Source organism: Spermophilus citellus (assembly GCF_964194105.1).
Source record: "Spermophilus citellus genome assembly, chromosome: 13".
Taxonomy (NCBI): domain Eukaryota; kingdom Metazoa; phylum Chordata; class Mammalia; order Rodentia; family Sciuridae; genus Spermophilus; species Spermophilus citellus.
This window is the reverse complement of record NC_138193.1, coordinates 82110465-82131763: the sequence shown is the minus strand read 5'-3', so window position 1 is coordinate 82131763 and position 21299 is coordinate 82110465. Positions and strand designations below refer to the sequence as shown.

The following is a 21299-nucleotide window of genomic DNA, read 5'->3' as shown; positions in this document are numbered from 1 at the left end:
GGGACTTACTATGTGAAGTCTTTTGATGCTATTTTTTTTTTTAGAGAGAGAATTTTTAATATTTACTTATTTATTTTTTAGTTTTCGGCAGACACAACATCTTTGTTTGTATGTGGTACTGAGGTTTGAACCCGGACAGGCGAGCGCGCTACCGCTTGAGCCACATCCCCAGCCCCCTTTTGATGCTATTTCTGCCCTTGTGTACTTGAGGTGCTCTACCTACAGGTCAAGAAAACATGAAACTGGGCGGTGTCTGCAGCTTTTCTAGCCCTGAGGTGCTGTCACAGGTGTCTGGGAGGTTTCCTAATTCTGGCATGGACACGAAGGACCAGGTAAGGGAGGTGTAGGTCTGAGGTCTAGAAGCTCAGCACCTGGGGCAATAGGAACGAGACTACCTGAGCACACCGACAGTTCATCTTCTGGTCTACCCCTTCAATGACAGGTGGTTGGTACAAGTTGAGAATCTCTTATCCAAAATGTTCGGGACTAGCAGTATTTCAGATTTGAGTTTTCAGTTTTTTTGGTTTTGGTTTTTTTTTTTTTTTTGAAATATTTGAAAGTGTGTGTGTGTGTGAGAGAGAAAGAGAGAGAGAGAGAGAGAGAGAGCGGGGGAGGGGGGCAGACAGAGACAGAGAGATATCTTGGGTATGGGATCTATGTTTAAGCATGAAATTCATACATTTCGAATACACTTTATGCACATGAGCTGAAAAATGATTTTACACATCATTTTCAGTTTGCCTGCATTTTTACTGTGACCCATCACAAGGTCAAGTGTGGCATTTTCCACTTGTGGCATCAGCACTTAAAGAAATCGAGATTCTGGAGCACTTTGGGTTTTCAGATTTGGGGTGCTCAGCCTGCATTTAACAGTACAACATACCACACTCTCCTATGCCACAGATGGACAGAGCCAGCCTGGGCGTTTCTCCTCAGCTGCCACAGCATTCTGCACCTATTTGTCTTGCACCTGGCTGATCTGAGTGTCACTGCTGCTCTCTCCACCTTTTTTGGAAATCCTCTCCCATAGCCACCCAGCCCCTGCCTTCCCTCAGGTGCTTAGACCGAGTCACCTTCCCTTGTTAAGAATAAAATGAAAGGGAAAATTGGAATCTCACTCTCTTTATCGAGGACCAGAGACTTCTGAATGTTGACATTAGGTCATCAGACTTGTCTCCCAAGAGCCACAGCCCCTGCTGCACCAGCAGAATCCATTTCCATGTGGCCTACTGTTTGCTGCCCCTGAACAGTTCCATCACCAGAATCATTAGCAAGAATGTTTGCCAGGCTTTGACATTTCCATTTAGAGGATGAATTAATTCTGAGCTGAGCCAAGAATCCCCTTGTTAGGACTTGAGCCCTCACAGGACTCTGGAGCCTTGGTGTGATCCAGCTCCATCCCACCTAATAGAGCAGCCTATTTTGGGATCAGGGGGAGAACTGACAGCAAAACATTAATTAACTACAGTCATGTCATGACTGTGGTCCCACAGGTTATATCACCTAGTGACATCCTAGCTGCCTCAATTTAAGTATGTTGTGATTTGCATAACGACCAACTCACCTAACAACACGTTTCTCAGAATGAATCCCCATCACTAAGCGACACCTAACTGTGCTGGCTATAATAAAAAAGGCCGCAATGAACAGTTTAAACTGAGAGTAATCAGTTGTTCCCAGGAAAGTGTTTCCCAGGGTGGGTGGAGGGGTTTAGATACTATCTGTGCTGCCCCAAGGCATCGCTTCCCTGATCCCAAACTGGAAGAAAAAAAAAAAAAAATAGGGCCTTGCTCACCAAAAGCAGACAGATCCAAACCAAAGGATCCAATGGACAGAGCCACCCTGGCAAGCTCACAGGCTCTTCCTACCTGCTCTGTGAAGGCCCAGCCTTCTAGAGCATGAGAGAAAGAGACCAGCTGCCCATGCATCTGTGTGCGGGGACAACTATCCCCCCATATCGCTGGGTGGGACTCCCTCACAATAAAGTGCTTGCACTGGAAGCCATGAGCACATGACAAACTGTGAGGGAGCAAGGAGAGCCCGAGGTGTCTCCATTACTAAAGCTACCATGCACAGCCACCAAGGCTGAAGTGGTTTCTGTGGGATCTTCATGGGCAGGCCGGAGCATCCCGCCCTGAAATGATCCTACATTTCCTCTCTCCTTCTCACCCTACAGGCACAGCCAAGATGCACTCATGTGTCCGCATGTCCTCTTTCCACAGGCCAAATGGCCTTCCCCACCAACTCAGGCCACATGCAGTCTAAACAGTATCCCCTGGGGACATCCCTGCCACCTCTCCTCTTGCCTTCCTGGGTCCTGGGCCTGCCTCTGGTCTGTTCTGGTGCACTCTGGCTGTGCTCATCATTCCGTGCACCTTGAAGTCCAGGGGAAAAGTCACCCTTCTCTGCTCTCCCCTGCCCCACACAGAATCTGTACAGTCAATGAGAACAACTGGCTTGTGCTCCGAAGGTTACTGATGAGGAAGACGAGACAAGCCCCCAGTCTGACGGGGATAGGATGACTGGCCTTGGGTAACCTTGGACCTGCTCATGGAAAAGCCCTGCAGGAAAAGACAAACAGGGTACCTGATGATGACCCCATAAGAGAAGTACACACACACACACACCAAAAAAAATAAAAAAATACTGTGGGGAACCAGTGACATCAGGAACAACAAGAGCCCAGCAAGACTTCAAAGCACAACTCACAAGGGGCCAGGTCAGCTGGTGGCACTAGCAAAACACAGTCCCAAGCTGCCCAAGTGTGAGGCCAGAGGCACGACTATCTTCAAGTGGAGTCAGGCTGTCCCTTCCGTTTCTGTCACCATCCACCCAGATTCCAGACCACACTGAAGTTCCTCTAGGCCCAGAGTGCTGCAAAGCCAGCAAATGTCCCCACCACACATTTGTATTCTCAAAATACATCCATAACAGCATGTCATACAGTATTTCTGAATTTGTCAAGAAAGCAGATCTCACCTCTGGCCTCCTGGGTTCTGGGGCCTGAAATTCCACCTTGAGGAATGCTGCGTTGGCTTAGAGGTTCTGTCTTGGTTGTAACTCATCACATGCATAACTGATCAGGAAAAGAAACACAAAAAACAATGCTTGATGCCCAGGAACAAGTAAATCTCCCAGCAGGGACACAGGAAGTCCTTACTATGTCATAGTCTTTCTCTTCCCACTTTTGCTGTGGCCACTGGACAGGAGCCCGGGCACGCTGGCTCTTGGAACACTGAGATTGCAGACAGACCTGGAGGAGGACTCACATCCATCACTTGGCAGGAGCAAGGCCACTCACACCCAAGGTGCAAAGGATCGGAATGAACTACATCACACTACCATCCTGACCTACCCAAGACTCGCCAGAGGCCATGCCTCCTCAGGACCCAAAACCTCCTCAAGGCAGCCCAAACTCACCTGGGCTACCCCACCTATTCCTGAAGTTTATCATCCCTGCCACAGGACACACTGGTCCAAATGACACACCTCAGTCCACCTGCCAACAATGAGGACTTACTGCCGCTCCTGCAGCACGTGTGGCTACTTCTCTGGCTCTGTTCTCTCCCAGTGCTCAATGAATGGTCCCAACTCAGGGAGCCGTGGTAGGCAGGCACACATAAAGTTAGAGAATGATTTTCCAAATGACTGCTTCAAGAGGATGTCATTCCAGAGAAAAGGGAACAGCCACCAACGACAAACAAAGGCAACTCTGTATGATTGTACTTTAATTAGAATGACAACTAATTGAAAGCAATTTAATGTTGGTTCATGAAAGGTTAATGAAATTCATGTTTTAGAGATGTTGAATGCAACACAGACTTAGCCAGAAACTCAAATCTAACCTTTATTCTCTTTAATTATTCGGACAGAATAATTTCCTGGGAGCAGGTTTAGTCTTGAGATGGTTCTAATTAAACATCAATGAACTTTGAAATCAACATCAACTCATTCAGCTGCAAGTCAATTTTCAAATTAATGTGCTGTATAGCATGGAGGTTTGGTAGCCTAAACACGGAGCGGGGGTGGGTATTAATACCATGAGGTATTAATGGATTCTGGAACATCATGCCTCCGGGGGCAAGGCACTTCCATAATCTGTGGGGGCTGAGCTGACTGAGCAACCAGGGCTCCACACGCACAATGACTTAAGCTGGCAGAGCCAGACCTTTGAGCAGACCCTGGGCCCTGCCCCTTCACCCTACCCTTGCCTAACTGCCCCATCCCCATTTCTCTCTCTCTCCTTTTAGGATTAGTGAATGTGTGAAGAGCCCTCTGCCTGATGAGATGCCCTCAGAAAGACCCCAATTTCGGCACAAACTTCCTGACACTTCACCCTGGCACCAGGTACATTCCTGCACAGCCTCAACCTCCACTTTTCTGCCTTGGAAAACCCAGACCCCTAACTTACCTGTTTTTCCTTGTAGCTGTGCCGAGGCCCTACTGCACTGAGCACCTGTCGTCTTCCTAAAACTTTTCCCCACTAACTGGGGAGATAAGGCCATCCTTCTTACAGCCCGAGGCTGCTTCAGTTGGCTTCCATGAGAAAGTGATATTTAAAGTCAGCAAAGATTCCAGTCTGGCTAGAATACACTGGGCAGCGTGAAGGACCCGTGCTTTGGCCCTGAAGTAAAGCCATGTGATGAACAAATGTCAGTGACCAGAGACAAAGTCAGGGCAGGGGAATGCAAGAAGTCCCAGGTAGAATGAGTCAGAACACAAGGGGAAAAAAATGTTATCTAAAGAATACTGTTCCTGGGCTGGGGCTGGGACTCAGCGGTAGAGCGCTTGCCTAGCATGCGGGAGGTCCTGGGTTCGATCCTCAGCACCACATAAAAACAAGATAAAGGCATTGTGTCCAACTACAACTAAAACATATATATATATATACATACATACATACATACACACACACACTATTCTTAGTCATTCTGCTCAGCCCATTCTCCATTAGCATTTTGCAAGCAGTTCCCTTGGAAATCAGCTCTCACAGACCCAAGCCTGAGCAAGCAACATCTGGTCCCAATCCCAACACAGCCTGCAGCAGCACCACACACCAGCAACTTGGGAGCCACACAAAGGCCAGGAGTTCAAGTTCAAGCTTATGCAAGTGACAGCTGTGAACAGCAGAGGAGACTGCAAATGATCTGTCCACTCCCCTCCTAACTCAGGAGGTGACTAGTGTGACATAAGCTCTATTCCACCCAGGGACAACCTGCTGTAAAGCAACCAAACACTACCAGTCACGGGCACTCTCACACAGGAACACGTGAGGGCTGGCTATAGAGCTCCTCCATACAACCCTGAGATTCACAGGCACCCTCCAAAGGACCCTGGATATGCTTTTTAAAGGAGTTTCCTGAAATACAATCTCCAGGCCTACTTATCAAAGGCAAGGCTGTTATTCATTTTTGAGGCCCAGGCATCTGAAATGTCCGGGAGGAGAAACAAGGATAATCAATGAACCTGACAGAAGACCAAGGGCAAGGCTCCACTTCTCAACCAAATCCTGACATGGGCAGTCTGTGGCACATGATCAGTGATGGATCAATCAAAATATCAAGCAAGTTTATCATTCACCAAGACCATACAATGTCAGAAATTCTCACAGTCAATTATTAATGCCAAAGGTGTCATCTCTAGCTGTTGCTGATCAATGGGTCAGAAAGTGAGAGGTCTGAAAGCTTCCCACCATCTGAAAAATCAGAAAGATGCCTTGAGGGTTACAAACCTCAACATCATACACACCAGGAAAGCCTACCCAAGCCACAAAAAGAAAAAAAAAAGTAGACAAATAAAAAGTTGGCCAATGTCCTAAAAGCCAAAGCCATGCATTGAAAGCTTCATACCAAAGTCACAAAGGATGAGGCAAGGAGAGGGAAGGCTAATCAGAAACTGAAAGAAGTCAGGCTGACAGAAAAAGGGAGGGGTAAGTGGTTACTTCTTAAAACAAGTGTAAAGTAGCCACTTTCTATCTTGTTTAAAAGTATTTTTAGCTGTAGATAGGCCCAATATCTTTTAATTTATTTATATGGTGCTGAGGATCGAACCCATTGACTCACACATGCTAGGTAAGTGCTCAACCACTCAGCCAATCCTCAGCCCTTTTTTAGTGTTTAGAGATAGGGTCTTGCTAAGTTGCTGAGGCTGGCTTTGAACTTGCAATCCTCTTGCCTCAGCCTCCCAAGCCTCTGGAATTACAGGTGTATGCCACTGTGCCTGGTTCCAGAAATTATACTTATTGCAATTATTTAAACAGGAAAATTTTTAGATGGCAAGCTTAAATAGGCAAAGGATAAAAGGCATGTGCGACCACGCTCAGCTTCTACCTGTATTTCTTATTATGTACTTTAAAAAAATTTTTTGAAAATATATATTTATAGCTTTTTTTTTTTTTTTGCCCTTTTTTGGGGGTTGGGGGCAGTTCTGGGCATTGAACCAGGGTTTCAAGCATGTGGAAAGCACTCTACTATTTAAAAACATCCCTAGCCCAGTTTTTTGTTTGTTTTTTTTTTTTTAAATGAAGTCTTATGTTAAGTTGCTGAGCCTGGCTTCAAACTTGCAATGCTCTTGCATCACCATCCCAAATAGCTGGGATTACAGATATCATCAGAGCCCAGCTCTGTTTGCCTATTTAAGCTTACCATCTAAAAATTTTCCTAAATTTAAATTGCAATAAGTAATTTCTGGAGCTGGGCATGGTAGCACACATCTTTAAATCCAGCAGCTCAGGAGGCTGAGAACAGGAAGATCTCAGGTTCAAGGGCCAGCCTCAGCAACTTAGTGAGACCCTATCTATAAATAATTACTGGGGATGTAGATCCGTGGTAAACTGCCCAAGTTCAATCCTCAATGATCCACCCCCCAGAAAAAAGGGAAGTATAATTTGTTGTATAATATATATTGGCTAAACTATTAAATCATTTATAAATGTATTCAGTGGGATATAAATACCACTGCAAATGAATACCTACCTTAATTTAGTTAAAAATATAAATGTCTGGTGGGGATGCAGCTCAGTGGTAGAACTCTTGCCAAGTATATTTGAAGCTCTGGGTTCAATTTCCAGTACCACAAAAAAAAAAAAAAAAAAAAACGTAGAAAACAAATGTCTATTTGTCTTATTCCATTCTCTGTTGCTATAGCTGAAAACCACAGACTGGGTAATTTATAAAGTCTTTATCTACTCAGAGTTCTGAAAGCTGGGAAGTTCAAGAGCAGGTAGCCAGATTATTGAGGCCCTTCTTGCTAGTAGGACTGCAGATATCCAAGAAGGGGGGGCATCACATGGCCAGACAGCATCCTAGCTCAGGTCTTTCCTCCTTTTCTTAAAGCCACAGTCCCACTGGATTAGGGATCCATCCTTACAGTCTCATTTAACCTCACTTATCTCCTCACAGACCTCCTCCAAACACCGCAGTTTCACCTTCTTAATTACTTCACAATGAGGATTAAATGTCAACATGAGTTTGGATGAGGACATTCAAACCATAGCACTAGAAGGGTCAGAAATTTCTTCTTGAATTTGAAATTCTATTTCATTCTCCCACCTAGAATTTTTACCCCCAATATCGTACCCTAATATTTTAGGCTTCAAACCCTTACTGATCCCAGCAACTTAGGAAGCTAAATCAGGAGGATCCCAAGTTCAAGATCAGCCTCAGCAACTTAGCAAGACCCTGTCTCAAAATAAAAATAAACAGAGCTGGGATGTAGCTCAGTGGTAGAATGGCCCTGTGTTCAATACCAGTATTGGGAAAAGAGGTCACCATCTTTGTTATGGCAAGATACAGATCACCACCTTATATATAACATTCTACCTCTTTCAGCATTAATACACAGTAAGTGAAGTCTATCAGTCATGACAGCATAGGAAATTAGTGTTTTAAAGTGAATTATGCATTACAGGTACATTTCACTAAGGAACAAGCAGGAATCTTATAAGGAACCATACGGTAATCATTAATATGCTATTAGACTCCTATTGCTTGACTATGAGGAACCATTTTATAAAGATTACCTGGTGCTTAATTAAACAAAAAAAGAAATTAGACTCAGGTTTAAGATGCCTATGGTGTCCTCCAATTATTCTGAAAGGTCATTTAATTTAAAAGAACTTCAAACTTGTAATTTTTCATTCATATATTTATTCCATAGTCAAAATAAACCATAATTTAAATCCATAACAAGTCTTTAAGAGATAAAGTAGAATTTGTGGCACAGATGCATTAACAAGACAGACACCAATCTCAAGTGCAACACTAAACAGGTATTCTCTGTTCCCGTGATGGAGTACACAACAATTACACATAAAATTTCACTAAAGATCTGGGATGAGGCATATAACCCTTTAAAATAAACTGCCCAATGAATACAGGCAGGCTGCAAATAATTGCTATTAACATTTTGCTGTAAGATGGAAAAATTCCCAAGGTGACTACTGACTCAAACCCCTCATTTCATGCACCTGGCCTTAGATTCCATCTTCCATTCTCAGTCACATCCAAATCCAGAAAGACTTCTGTGCTCCATGCTTAAAAATGCATTCCCAAGTCCCAGAGGACCTCAGCACAGACTTATGTTAATGAGCCTGTGTGCAACCTTCATCCAGAACCTCCAGGGAAATCAGGAGCTCCAAAACACATGCAGTGTGTGTCTTTAAACAATAGTTTTAACTGTCAAAGGAGCCTGACATCTGACGGGCCATACGCATTTCATAAGCAAACCAAAATACTGTCTTCATATCTTTCTCTTTCTTATTTTTTGAAAAAATGTTAAGTAAATCATCCAAGTGGGGGGGGACAATGAAATTTCAAAGGGTTTATGCAAAAAAAAAAAACAAAAACAGTCCTCTGTAGCCTAACTTATTTGTTTTTGGGCTGTGAAGCCATATAGAGGGCAATCAGGCAGTAGATGGTCCCTCCCACAGTCAGCGCCATGGTGGTCCGGTAAAGCATTTGGTCAGGAAGGCCTCGTTTCAGATGGACGGGCACGCCATCAGATTTCTTGAAAGCAAAAATTAACAAGGACATGGTTATAAGAAAAAGAGATTACAATTTTAGGCTAATAAAGAACAAATTTGTCTACTGTGAAACTATCCGTAAACAGAACAATGGAAAAACCCTAATCCATGAGAATGCTCATTGACTAAAACACTATTATTCTCTAAAATGTAGCTAAAGTTTATATATCTGAAGTTATTCTCCAAAATAAAGCCTGAAGCAATAGCACACAACATATTCCAAATTTCTAAGGCATTTTTCATATATTACTTAACCAGGAAAAGAGCACTGGGGAGCTTTTTAAAAAGCAAAAGCAATAACAGCTAAACAAAAAGTGCAAGCACTAGAAACGCTCCCCAGGAATCCTATGTTTATAGTTTGGCTTCTAATCATGAGGGAACCAAGTCAAGAGCACACCAGTTCAATGTATAGGTTCATGTCCACTTTGTATTTAACTGTATTCAAATAGTTAAGGCCCCATTTAATAATAAGACTCCACAAGATGTTTAATTCACTAATTTGCAGCCTCCATCATTTCTGCCCTCCCCAACTGATCTCAAGATTCCAAATGCCCCCTTAAATCTTATTTACTAGAAAAAGGGATTGAACTGATTAAAAAGTACTCTCTCTCTAAGATGGCCTTAATCTAGACATATTTTTCAGAAGGGGGAAGAAGGAGCAGTAGCAGGCTCTGTCACTCCTATGGCATCTGTGATATAGTCATTTCTCAATTATCTGTAAGTAGATTAAGAATATCTGAAATTTCAATTCTGGCTTCTCTCTGTTCATCAGCTAACTCAAGAGGACCTCCTCTATTTCCATTAATAGCTCACTGAATTTTATTATCAAGCAAGCAAAAAATAATTAAAACTTGTTGCCAAATATCACTGCTATTGCTTTCTCTATGCAATGGATGACCAAGAGCCATTCTACTATCTATATAGCTGGAAAGCCTGAGTATGTTTAAAAGCTGATGAGAACAGTAACCACCTTTCCCTTTCTTATACATATCTATCTATATAAATTTCTATTAGTTTCTCACTCAAACTAAAAGCAAGGGAATTCTATTTAAAGAAAGAAAAGGTTGGGGGGCTGAAGCTGTAGCTCAGTGGTAAAGTGCTTACCTCATATGTGTGAGGCACTGGGTTCAATCCTCTGTACCACATAAAAATATAAATAAAGATATTATGTGTTCATCTACAACTAAATAAATATTTTTAAAAAAAGAAGAGGTAGGGTAGTAAGCTAGACTAAGACTCAAGTTTCAAAAGGAATTTTTTAAGCCTGTTTATTTCATAGGCTTCTCTGTTCCTAAGTGTCATCCCTCACCTGGAAAAACTTCTGTAGCTCTGGAACCTTGTTCTTCCCAGCATAATCATAACCAGTGGGACTAGAGGTCAGTTTAGTTGGTGTGGCAAATATGATAGGTGGTGCTTCTGTGGAAACCACTGGCCTTAATCCCTGCAGAGAAAAAGAGAAAAACAGTAAGTTGCAAGTATGTCTGGGCATCTGAAAAAAACTTTCAAGGAGCACGCTGTCTGGAGCAGCCGTTCATCCACACTCGAAGGATAGGAAAGGGATCTCTCCAAGCCTGTATTAATAGGTCTTTAGTTGGTCCTCAAACTTTAGACAAAATACCTTAAGCAGTTTTCCCAGAGCAAACTCTATCAAGAACTCCCTACCAGTAAGATAGGAAAGACAGGAAAGACAACAAAGACCCAATCTCAGCTTCCAGAAATAAATACAGTAAAACACAATCTTTATGAACTTTTGGTTAGACTTCATAAGGGACCTCACTGCCCCTTCTCTCCTTTGGGTGACTAATGGACTAACACAGTATGTTAGTAATGGGCATTAATGTTATGGAATAATAGCAGCTAATTATCAATCTGGCTTTTGTTATGTTCCACACTTTGCAAGCATTACCTCGCTTAGTCCTGTCAGCAACCCATTCTCATTTAACAGAGGAGAAAACTGGATCAGAGAAGGTAACTTGCCTGAAGTCACAAAATGAAAACAAAGAGCCAAGTTTTAAAATTCAAGCCTCTATAAAGTCCAGAGCCCTGGCTTTTTGCATTCCACTACTCATACCCTACATTTCCATCAACCATTGCTTAAAAAACACAATCCATTTTGGTCTGTAAGGCGTGGCCCTACATTTAGCATGTAATACTCAAGTAGAGACAGGGACTCAGGAGTCAGAGATTTAAAAAAAAAAAAAAAAAAAAAAAAAGAGGCCCTGCTACTGTGATAACAAGGCTTTATTTGAATTGGAGAATATTAGGTCCTCCTTTCAATCATTCTGTGAGCTCACTGTATTGTCTCCTAATGATTATTCCACCTTGAATGTAGAAATTTAAAAGTACTTTCTACCAAGCATCTCCAAACTGCAAATTCATGTTTGGACAGGACTCATGTGAAAACATTTTTAGAAAGGATTATACCTAACTTTGTGTTTGTTGACCCATCCAGTGACTCAAAACTACAACAAAGTTTTTGAGCAGTACCATCTGAAAACGGGAGTATCAATCATATTAACAATTTTAATTCAATATTTCCATTTATAATATTAGAAAAGTTCAGAATACAGAATTTTAAAGTTACCTATAATCTCATTTTATCCTATCAATAATTGTATATTCTCCCCAATCTTTTTACATATGCTTATTTGAATAACTTTATTGTCAGGCTGGAGCTGTGGTTAGTGGCAAAGCGCTTGCCTATCCCATGAGAGGCACTGGGTTCGATCCTTAGCTTCGCATAAAAAAATAAATAAAATAAAGGTATGTTATCTATCTATAATTACTTTAAAAATTAAAAAAAAAACTTTATACTCAAAATATAAAATCCTACATTCAGCTTTTTTCTTTTCTTTTGGTACCAGGGATTGAACTCAGGGGCACTCGACCACTGAGTCACATCCCCAGCCCTATTTTGTATTTTATTTAGAGACAGGGTCTCACTGAGTTGCTTAGAGCCTCACTTTTGCTGAGGCTGGCTTTGAACTCAAGATCCTCCTGCCTCAGCCCCTCAAACGATTGGGATTAGAGGCATGCACTACAACACCTAGTCCTCTTATATTCTACTTTATTTACTGTGTCTCCCCCTATTTCAGTGACAGCCCCCAAGATTCTGGCATGTGTTGTTCATTGCTTCTATTTCCCAAGACTTAGAAAAGCAACTGGCACGAGAGCACATCCACTAAATATGTGTTTAATGTGTAAGTCAGCTAAGGAAGGCTATAGCTTTACCAGACTTAAATAAACCAAAGTCATGTTCATCAGCACTTGGCAGAGGCTCCACACCTCCCACAGCAAGGATAAAACAACTGAAAGCTGTTCTTAAAGTAAGTGGACCATAAATCAAGTAGAAATCGAAGACTTTACTTTTTAACACTGAATCTCCCAGCTATTTACATAATCCCTACATCCAAAATTGATTAAGGGCCATTCAACCCTAATCATGTACAGTAACTGAGTTCTTCCTATTTTTTTTAGATGTTGATGGATCTATATTTTATTCATTTATTTATACATAGTGCTGAGAATCGAACCCAGTGCTTTGCACATGCTAGGCAAGTGGCTTTACCACTTATCCACAACCCCAGCCCCATCTAGTCTATCTGCTCAAAAAAAAAAAAAAAAAAAAAAAAAAAAAAATTGTAGGGGAGAAGTGCTGGGGATTGAACCCAGGACCTCAAAGATGCTAAGCAAGCATTCAACCCGTGAGCTCCCCTAGTCCCTAACTGCTCCAATTTTTTTTTTATTTTTTTATTTTTAAGGAGAAAGGTAAACAGGATTTTTTTCCCAAAAAAAGTTGACTGAACCAAAATTTTTGTTCTTCTAATTTTTAGGCTTGGAGAGGAGGGTGGAGAAATAAAATTATCCCAAATTTTTAAATGTTTGAAACTTTCACTCTAATTTAGAACTGGAAACTAGTTTCAGTCTGCATTGCCTCATTTTGTTTTTCCTCTTCATGGTGCTGGGGATTGAACCCAGGGCCTTGTGTGACACCCCTAGCCCAATTCTACTAATTTCTAACTGCAAGTTGGACATCAATGCTTTCAGGTCCCTCTAACACCACACTGAGCATGTCCAAAATTCACCTACCAGCCCATCAGGAGCTCCCTGTCTGTTGAAAGCACCACCATCCTCCCATTTCGCAGTGGTCTTAGAGTCTTTCTTCTCCATCCCCAACATCTCTCTCACCAACAAGAACAAACTACTATAACTTTCTGCATTAAGTTGCTAAGTCCCTACTCATTTCTCACAAAATTAAGTCCTATCATTCTAGCCCCTTCATGATTACCTCTATCCTCCATAGCCAAGCTTATCTTCTCAATGATTCTCTTCCACCCCTTCCCTTTCACAGTTCTCTTTCCCTGGAATATTGTTCTGCCATCCTAGCTAGGAAAATAATTACTGAGTCATACAGTAAAATTATGTTGCCCTTTTTAGAAACTGCCAAACTGTGTTCCAAAGTGGCTACACCATTTTACATTCTCACTAGCAGTGTCAGAGGTTTCTAGTTTCCCTATGTCCTCACCAATACTTCTTGCTATTGGCTTCCTTTCTGATTATAGATCTTCTGGCAGATGTGAGGTAGAATTTCATTGTAGTTTTGATTTGCTTTTTCCTCATAACTAATGATGTTAAGATTCTTTTCATATGTTTATTAGCCTTGATTTATTTTTGGCACAGGACACAGAAAGGTAAGGAAAACCTTTTCAACCAACCATTGGAAAATACCCTCCCAACAACTACTTGCCATCAAGTTGACTTACAAGTCTCTGTGCTGCTGTTACAGAACCAGCTTTTCCATATCAGGTTATTTAATGCATGTTAGGTTATTCACTTTACATAATAACAACATTACAAATATCTTCATTTTACAGTGTGCTAGTGTTCCAAGAAAGAAAAAGTTGAAGTACTCCTCCTAATTAGCAACATCAGAGCACCTATTTGCCAGGACATATATACATTTTATACACACACACACACACAGAGAGACAGATAGGACAGCACCTGTCACGGTCACTCTGAAATCTACATTCATAAAGTGTACATAATATTGCTCCTTTCTTTCAGTGTAGCTTAAGAAATCTTTAAGTATTTTACTTAGAGACAGGGTCTCACTGAGTTGCTTGCTTAGCATCTCATTTTAGCTGAGGCTGGCTTTGAACTCGCTATCCTCCTGCCTCGGCCTCCGGAACTCCTGGGATTACAGGCATGCGCCACCACGCTCAGCTGCAATCATTCTTAAACATCCTTCCCTTGAGCAAGTTGCAGTACCCCACCAAGAAAAAAAAAAGCAAGAGGCAACAATAATAAAAAATTGTTACACCACCTATCTGTGCCCCTTACTATTCCGGTCAAGTTCTCTAACTGCGTATCTCACCAACCCTTCTCACACTCCTCTATGAGAAACGAATGTGATGATATCTCAGATTCGGCTTCTGGAGAACCAACTATCTACCAAAACCACCAGTCACTTAACACACTTCACTCAATCTGCACTACAACGGGATAAAATTGAGCTCAAAATAAATGAAGCAACTCGGCCAGGGTCACACAACTAAAGCAATACAATTAAGTACTTGAGCCCAAATGTGTACAGGACTCTAAAATACTTCATCTCAAGCTGTAGCATCTGCAAGACATCGGTAGTTCAGAAATAGTGCACTGTCAACCACTTCACAGTGGACAAAGTGGAACTTCGTTGCGTGTAAATTCCCCTGCTACCCAAACATTTGAAGGAACCGGCTCAGTCTCCCAATCATCCGCATCCTATGAGCCCTGCCACCCCACGGCTTTCTCGGGTGCAGTCATCCCCATCCTCCAATCTCCTGCTGGCCTGAGGCCCCCTTTAGGGCTGTGGCAAGGGGTATCAAAATGAGGTCCGGAAGGCCAAAAGCCAGACTTGTTCAAAATAGGAAAAGGGCCGAACCTCGAATTCAGGAAGGTTACATTCTGACCCGAGTCATCCATCTTAAACAAGCAAGGACCCTAGGGGTCACCTTGACCCTTGCAGTGTGCTACACCGAACTTTTGCACAGGGTCAAGCCCGCCTGAAGGAAGGGCAGCCACACAAGAAGAGCCTCGAGGACCACTGCAAGTCGGCGTGGACAGGTGCTAGGAGGTGTGAATGAACTCAACTGAACTGAACCGAACCGACTCGTGGGCAGATGCCTCTCCTGGCGACTGCCTGACCTGGGGATGTGAGCCGCCATTTCTCCTGAGTCGGTGCTATTCGACCCGTACCTGCGGGCTGTAGGCTTCCGAAGCCCATGCTCCAGTTAATTTCTGCGTGAATCCACTAAATTTGTAATACATGATGCTGGTGTCCAGCTTCCCGCAGCCGCTGCCTGCGCGACCGCCCCAGAGAAGGACCCCGCCTCCCCTCTTGTGGTCCCAAGGCGCAAGAGGAAGGACCCCGCTCCTAAAGGCGGGCTGCCTAGAGAGTGCCTAATTTAAAACATGCTTTCTTAAGCGACATTAGGGGAACAGAAGCTGGGTTCATAAGTCCATGAAAGACAAGTCCAGCTCTAAAAGAGCATACTGGCTTCTGTGTCGGAGTTCGTGGGAAGTACGAGGTTCCTCTTCCCCCTATTTAGATTAAGGCAATACTAAGACTCCTTAAAAAACGCGCAAGCGCCTCGAGGACCAAGTCCAGCAGCAGAGGCACCGCGGCGGTCAGGCGAGGCGGGATCTGGGCGGGGCATGGAGCTGAATGGGCGGGGCCGAGGGCGGGGCAGGGCCGGAGATAGCCGAGACTGCGGGCTTCCACCTACCTGGTGGTCTAGTTGAAGCTTTCCCTTCTGTACCAAATTTTGCTTGCTCTTGGTCTTGTTTCTTTCCTCCCGACCTAAATCACCTAGTGAAGCGCCCAGCTGTTTTTTTGCCTAGGAGTAGGGACAGGTGGGCCAGGCTTAACCTGGCAACCTGAGAGGGGCAGCGCCTAAGAACATCTGGAGCACCTGCTGAGAGGCTTTTAGTATCTAGGGCTGTTAGGGGTTTCGCCTCAATATTTATTATTACAAATAGCCTACTGGGCTTCGTGCAGAGGACACACACATAGTGACCTAAAACTTAAGTCGACAAGATGTAAATTTTGCAGTTCCTCACTCTGATCTTGACTCTCATTTGAATTTTATGGGAATTGGTTGTTCATTCTTTTCCCAAGCTGTGCCCGCTGAGATAAATGCGCTGAAGAGAAGGTGCCTAGAATCATTTGTGAAATCTGGACTTTAAACCAGAAAGATCTGGACTACCTTTTTCGTATATTTCGATGTAGAGGTGTTTTTAAGTCTCCAATATAGGCAAAATATTGCATAAAAGGAGTATACTCAGGATGAAACAAGAGTTTCTTTACTAAAGCTCTGATTAGAAAGACACATTATAGGTGTATTTATAGTGCATTTATGAACGCATGTAGCTAACTGATGAATGCTACAAACATTGATATAGAATTTTCCATTAACTCATCTAATCTTCATAACTACATTAGGAGGTGGATATTATGGTTTCCATTTTACAGTTAGGAAAAGGAGGCCAAGAGAAACGCAGCACCTGTCCCAGGTCAACAATTAGTAGCAGAATTAGTCATCGAGCTCAAGATTCTGTATACTTAGCTATAACATGTTACCTATAACATTATAGGTAAATAGATATGAATCTGTTCTAAAAAGGGGAGTATCAAGGCTGAGCACTCCAGAGCCATGGTGTACACCATCATCCCCACTTTGGCAAGTCTAAGACCCAAATTCCCAAGTATTCAGCACTACTAATACCCTAGAGAGTAAGATTTCAGCAGATTCATAATATAATCCAATGCAAAGTTGCTGTTTTTACAAAGTCATCATATAATGAAAACAATATGATATATGAGTTTGAGTCTTATTTTCTCCATGGCTGAATGAGTTAAAACTAATCATTTCCATTTTTGGAGCAGTAATCATCATCATCATCATCATCATCATCATCATCGATCTTTAGTGGTCTAACAATCAACAGTTCAGGAATTTACAAAGTTTAAAATAAGTTGCTGATGTTTACCTTTGGATCCTTTTGCTTCTCCATAGTTCTCAACTATATATAAGAATCTTAATTACCACAAACTTTTCTTGGTCAATCTAATTTAAATTGAGTAAATGCTACATGTAACAATAAACATTAGCAAGGATATAGGGGAAAGGTATACACTCATACATTGCTAGTGGGACTGCAAATTGGTGCAACCACTTTGGAAAGTCGTATGGAGATTCCTCAGAAAACTTGGAATGGAACCACCATTTGACCCAGTTATTCTGCTCCTTAGCAAATACCCAGAGGACTTAAAATCAGCATACTATAGTGACATGGCCACATCAATGTTCATAGCAGCTCAATTCATAGCAGCTAAGCTATGGAACTAACCTAGTGCCCTTCAGCCGATGAATGGATAAAGAAAATATGGTACATACACAATGGAATATTATTGAACCATAAAGAAGAATGAAATTATGGCATTTGCTGGTAAATCAATGGAACTGGAGACTGTCATGCTAAGTGAAATAAGCCAGTCCCAAAATCCCAAAGGTCAAATGTTCACTCTAATGTGGGGATAATGCTGACTCACAATGGCGGGGGCAGGGGGGTTGTAGGGGGTCACCAGACTAGACAGGGTGGAGTAGGGGGAAGGGAGGGGGAATAAGAATGGGAAAGACAGTAGAATGAATCTGAAATAACTTTCCGATGTTCATATATGAATGCATGACCAATGTAACTCCACATCATGTAAAAACACAAAAATGGGAAATTATATTCTATGTATATGATACGTCGAAATACATTCTATTATAACTAAAAAGAACAAGAAATTTAAAAAATTAAATAAACTAAATAAATGCTGGAATCCCACATGCTAAGAAGAAAGAATGAGCTTGCTAGCAAATACTGGGTAGCAAGAAAGGTATTTCGTAGAGTTTAGATGGGAAGGGGAAATTAAATTATTTAGGACAGCTCCTTTTCTCCATCCCACTGTCTTCTGGCCATATTTTGAAAAAAGAAGGAGAAACTATTTCCCCCAGTTCTTAGCAGCATTAAGGTGTAGCAGCTTCTTGAAGTATAAAGGTGCCTGTCAACGCTGGTTATTTTCTTAAAGTCCCTGCCATCTGATTTTAGATCCTGCAAGACATAAATTAAGAATCCTGAAAATGTTACAACAGCCGGGCTGTTCAGTGGGAGATAAAATGTCAGTAGCAGAGTGTGGGTTGGGATGTCACATGGAGTGGATGATCAAGGGAAGATTTTGTCTCATTTCCCAAATAAAATGCAGCACACTCTTGACAGTACTAAGGCACCCTATTCTCATTCGTATTTGCACATCCCACCCAACATCAAAGACATGATGGTTCTTTCTTATCATGATCCCTCAGGTTGTTCCCTAGATCCTATTCTGAGAGAAAGTGACCACGACTCAGAGCGCAGAGGAGCTTGCCAATCGCCAAGTGAACTGAGTGAGTGCAAATGCCAGTCAGAATGACGGCTGGTGAATCAGACCTCCGCAGCTTCTCCATTTGCAAGGCTGCAGCGCTAATGGCCTCTGGCAGGCTGCTCTGTGAAAGTACTTGAGGAATGGATGGAAAACCGATAAAAATTTTAAGTGGGGTTACACTGAATATAAATAGGAACTGCCATGTGAAATAATTCTTAATTTTTTTAAATTCTCTGATTTCCCCAGAATAGAGTTTTTAAAAATCAACACTTGAAGCGTGTGCAGCCCTTGTAGTAGTAGAGCTGATTCCTTCCACCCTTTCCTGTGTTTTTAGGAAGGCTTGTATATCACCTGGCTTTGGTGTCACCTGTTGGGAGCAGAAATATGAGTCCTAAGCATTTATTTTAGGCGTTTTTACCATGGGAGGGGACTTTCAGGGCAGAGGACCTCAAAAGCCCTGCTTTCTCTCATTTTGTTCCTTTGCTGTCAGATCTGCAAACAGAAGATTTTCCTAACCTGGGAAAAGATATGTGGAAAATGGGATACATCTAGTGCGCTGTTCCAACGAAGTGTTGCCTTTTTTTTTTTTATTATGGTTTGTGTCTACCCTCTCTGATGGAAAAAAAAAAAAAAGAGGTAGAGAGAATACATTTTTCCAATACTTAAAACCACTAGTGATACCCCCCTAAGAAAAGCATCTCCAGTAAAAAGCAAAATGGAGAGCTAAACTCACTTTATGATACTTAGAAGATGACAACCTGCCGTGCAATTATTCATAATTTTCATGTGGCAGAAATCTCAGCTGTCATCTCCAGTCTTTTTGTCAAAGCCCTATCTGGTGTGGGAATTTTGTCTTTGAAATCTGAAATCCAGTATTATATCGATATTGAAAAACAAACCTTTGGGCTGGGGTTGTAGCTCAGTGGTAGAATGCTCACCTTGCACGTGGAAGGTACTGAGTTTGATCCTCAGACCCCATAAAAATAAAATAAAGGTATTGTGTCCATCTACAACTAAAAAAAAATATTTTTAAAAGAAAAAAGAAAAGAAAAACAAACCTTTGTTAAAGCAAAGGAGTGGAGGGTCTGAATGGCACATATCTCACCCAAAGGAGGGGAGATGGCAGCTGGGACTGCAGTTGCAGGGACAGCTTTATTGCAGTTCTGGATGAACATATTGACATCAACTCCCTACTCTGACCTTCTCATTGTTGAATGTCAATACAGTGCGTGAAGCTGCCTCACTCTTGTCTGCCTGTTCTTCGTTATATGCAAGTCAAAAGCACATCCACAGAGATTATGGATTTAAGTCAATTTTGACACATTGCATTTCATTTCACTGGTAAAGAAAGGCTGAGGTATGACTCAGAATTTATTTTAAATCATCTTAAATACACTTAATTATGCATAGAAATCCAGAACAAGATTCATGCTACTTTACATTAACATCTATAAAAATACAGTAGATGTAATTGTTGTTCTGTAGAGAGAATAAAAGGAAAGCAGTGACCCTCCCTCATTTGGGGGGAAGGGCTGGATCCTAGTCCCTGAAGAGTCTCACTCTCTGCATCATATATGTTAGGAATGTTTAAACATTTTGTAATAATGAGAATATATGACTTTTGTAAGCCTAAATATACTTGCACAAGTAACACAACATCCTTATAAGGCACAAAAAATATATTTTAAAAATGTTTTCATGTACTAATACTTCAAACTATGAGTTAATTTAGGATATTCTTTAATCACCCCTGAGTAAATGTGAAGAACTATTAAGTGACATGCCATGTGACAGGCCCTAAGGAAGGTGACTCAAAGGTCATTCTGCCCATTAGGGTTGACACTACAAGGGTTTTTCACAGGACTATTTGAGAAATGAATGAATGAATGAAAACAAGAGTGAGCAAATGAATGAACATTACCTCCAAACATTGCCATGGGAATGAACAACCAACCTGGTTAGTTATTTCCATGAGTACCCTGATGGCCATGGAAAGTGGTAATCAAGCAGAAAGGATATTAAAAACTGTGCACCTGGGGGCTGAAGATATAGCTCAGTTGGTAGAGTGCTTGCTTTATATGTAAAAGGCCCTGGGTTCAATCCCCAGCACCACATATACAAATTGTCTTCTGTAGTACTAGAACTTTCTATCTTGATTTTTTTTTTTTTTAAAGAGAGTGAGAGAGAGGGGGGGGAGAGAGAGAGAGAGAGAGAGAGAGAGAGAGAGAGAGAGAGAGAGAGAGGATTTTAATATTTATTTATTTTTTCTTAGTTCTCGGCGGACACAACATCTTTGTTTGTATGTGGTGCTGAGGATCGAACCCGGGCCGCACGCACGCCAGGCATGCGCGCTACCGCTTGAGCCACATCCCCAGCCCTCTATCTTGATTTTTTTAAAGCAATGACAAAGCTAGATGGTACATTTGTGTTTAACTCTTTTTAATACTTTTTTTTTAGTTGTAGGTGGACACAATACCTTTTTTTTAAATTTGCTTTTTATTTTTATGTGGTGCTGGGAATCATGCTTACACATGCTAGGCAATCACTCTACCACTCTACCTCTGAGCCACAACCCCGGAGCCTAAACTTTCTATCTTTAGAAAAAAATCTACCTGGGGGGCTGGGGATGTGGCTCAAGTGGTAGCACGCTTGCCTGGCATGAGTGCGGCCCGGGTTCGATCCTCAGCACCACATACCAACAAAGATGTTGTGTCCGCCGAGAACTAAAAAAAATAAATAAATATTTTTAAAAAAATCTACCTGGGGCTAGGGTTGTGGTTCAGTGGTAGAGCACTTGCCTAACACATGTGAGGCACTGGGTTC

General features: G+C 41.9%; 1 protein-coding gene across 2 annotated transcripts; it reads right to left on the bottom strand.

The window, feature by feature from the left end:
• Positions 1-8130: 8130 nt before the first annotated feature.
• Positions 8131-15414, bottom strand: COX7A2L (cytochrome c oxidase subunit 7A2 like). 2 transcript variants are annotated; one of them, XM_081265270.1, is made up of 4 exons: positions 15263-15414; positions 10929-10999; positions 10332-10463; positions 8131-9005 (listed from the first exon to the last, which is right to left on the bottom strand). In XM_081265270.1, the coding sequence occupies exons 1-4, from the start codon at positions 15288-15290 to the stop codon at positions 8865-8867; spliced, it is 372 nt and encodes a 123-aa protein (XP_081121396.1). In that variant the 5' UTR covers positions 15291-15414; the 3' UTR covers positions 8131-8864. The 2 variants fall into 2 exon arrangements, with proteins under 2 accessions (XP_081121396.1, XP_081121397.1); XM_081265271.1 differs by lacking the exon at positions 10929-10999.
• Between the last annotated feature and the right edge of the window lie 5885 nt (positions 15415-21299).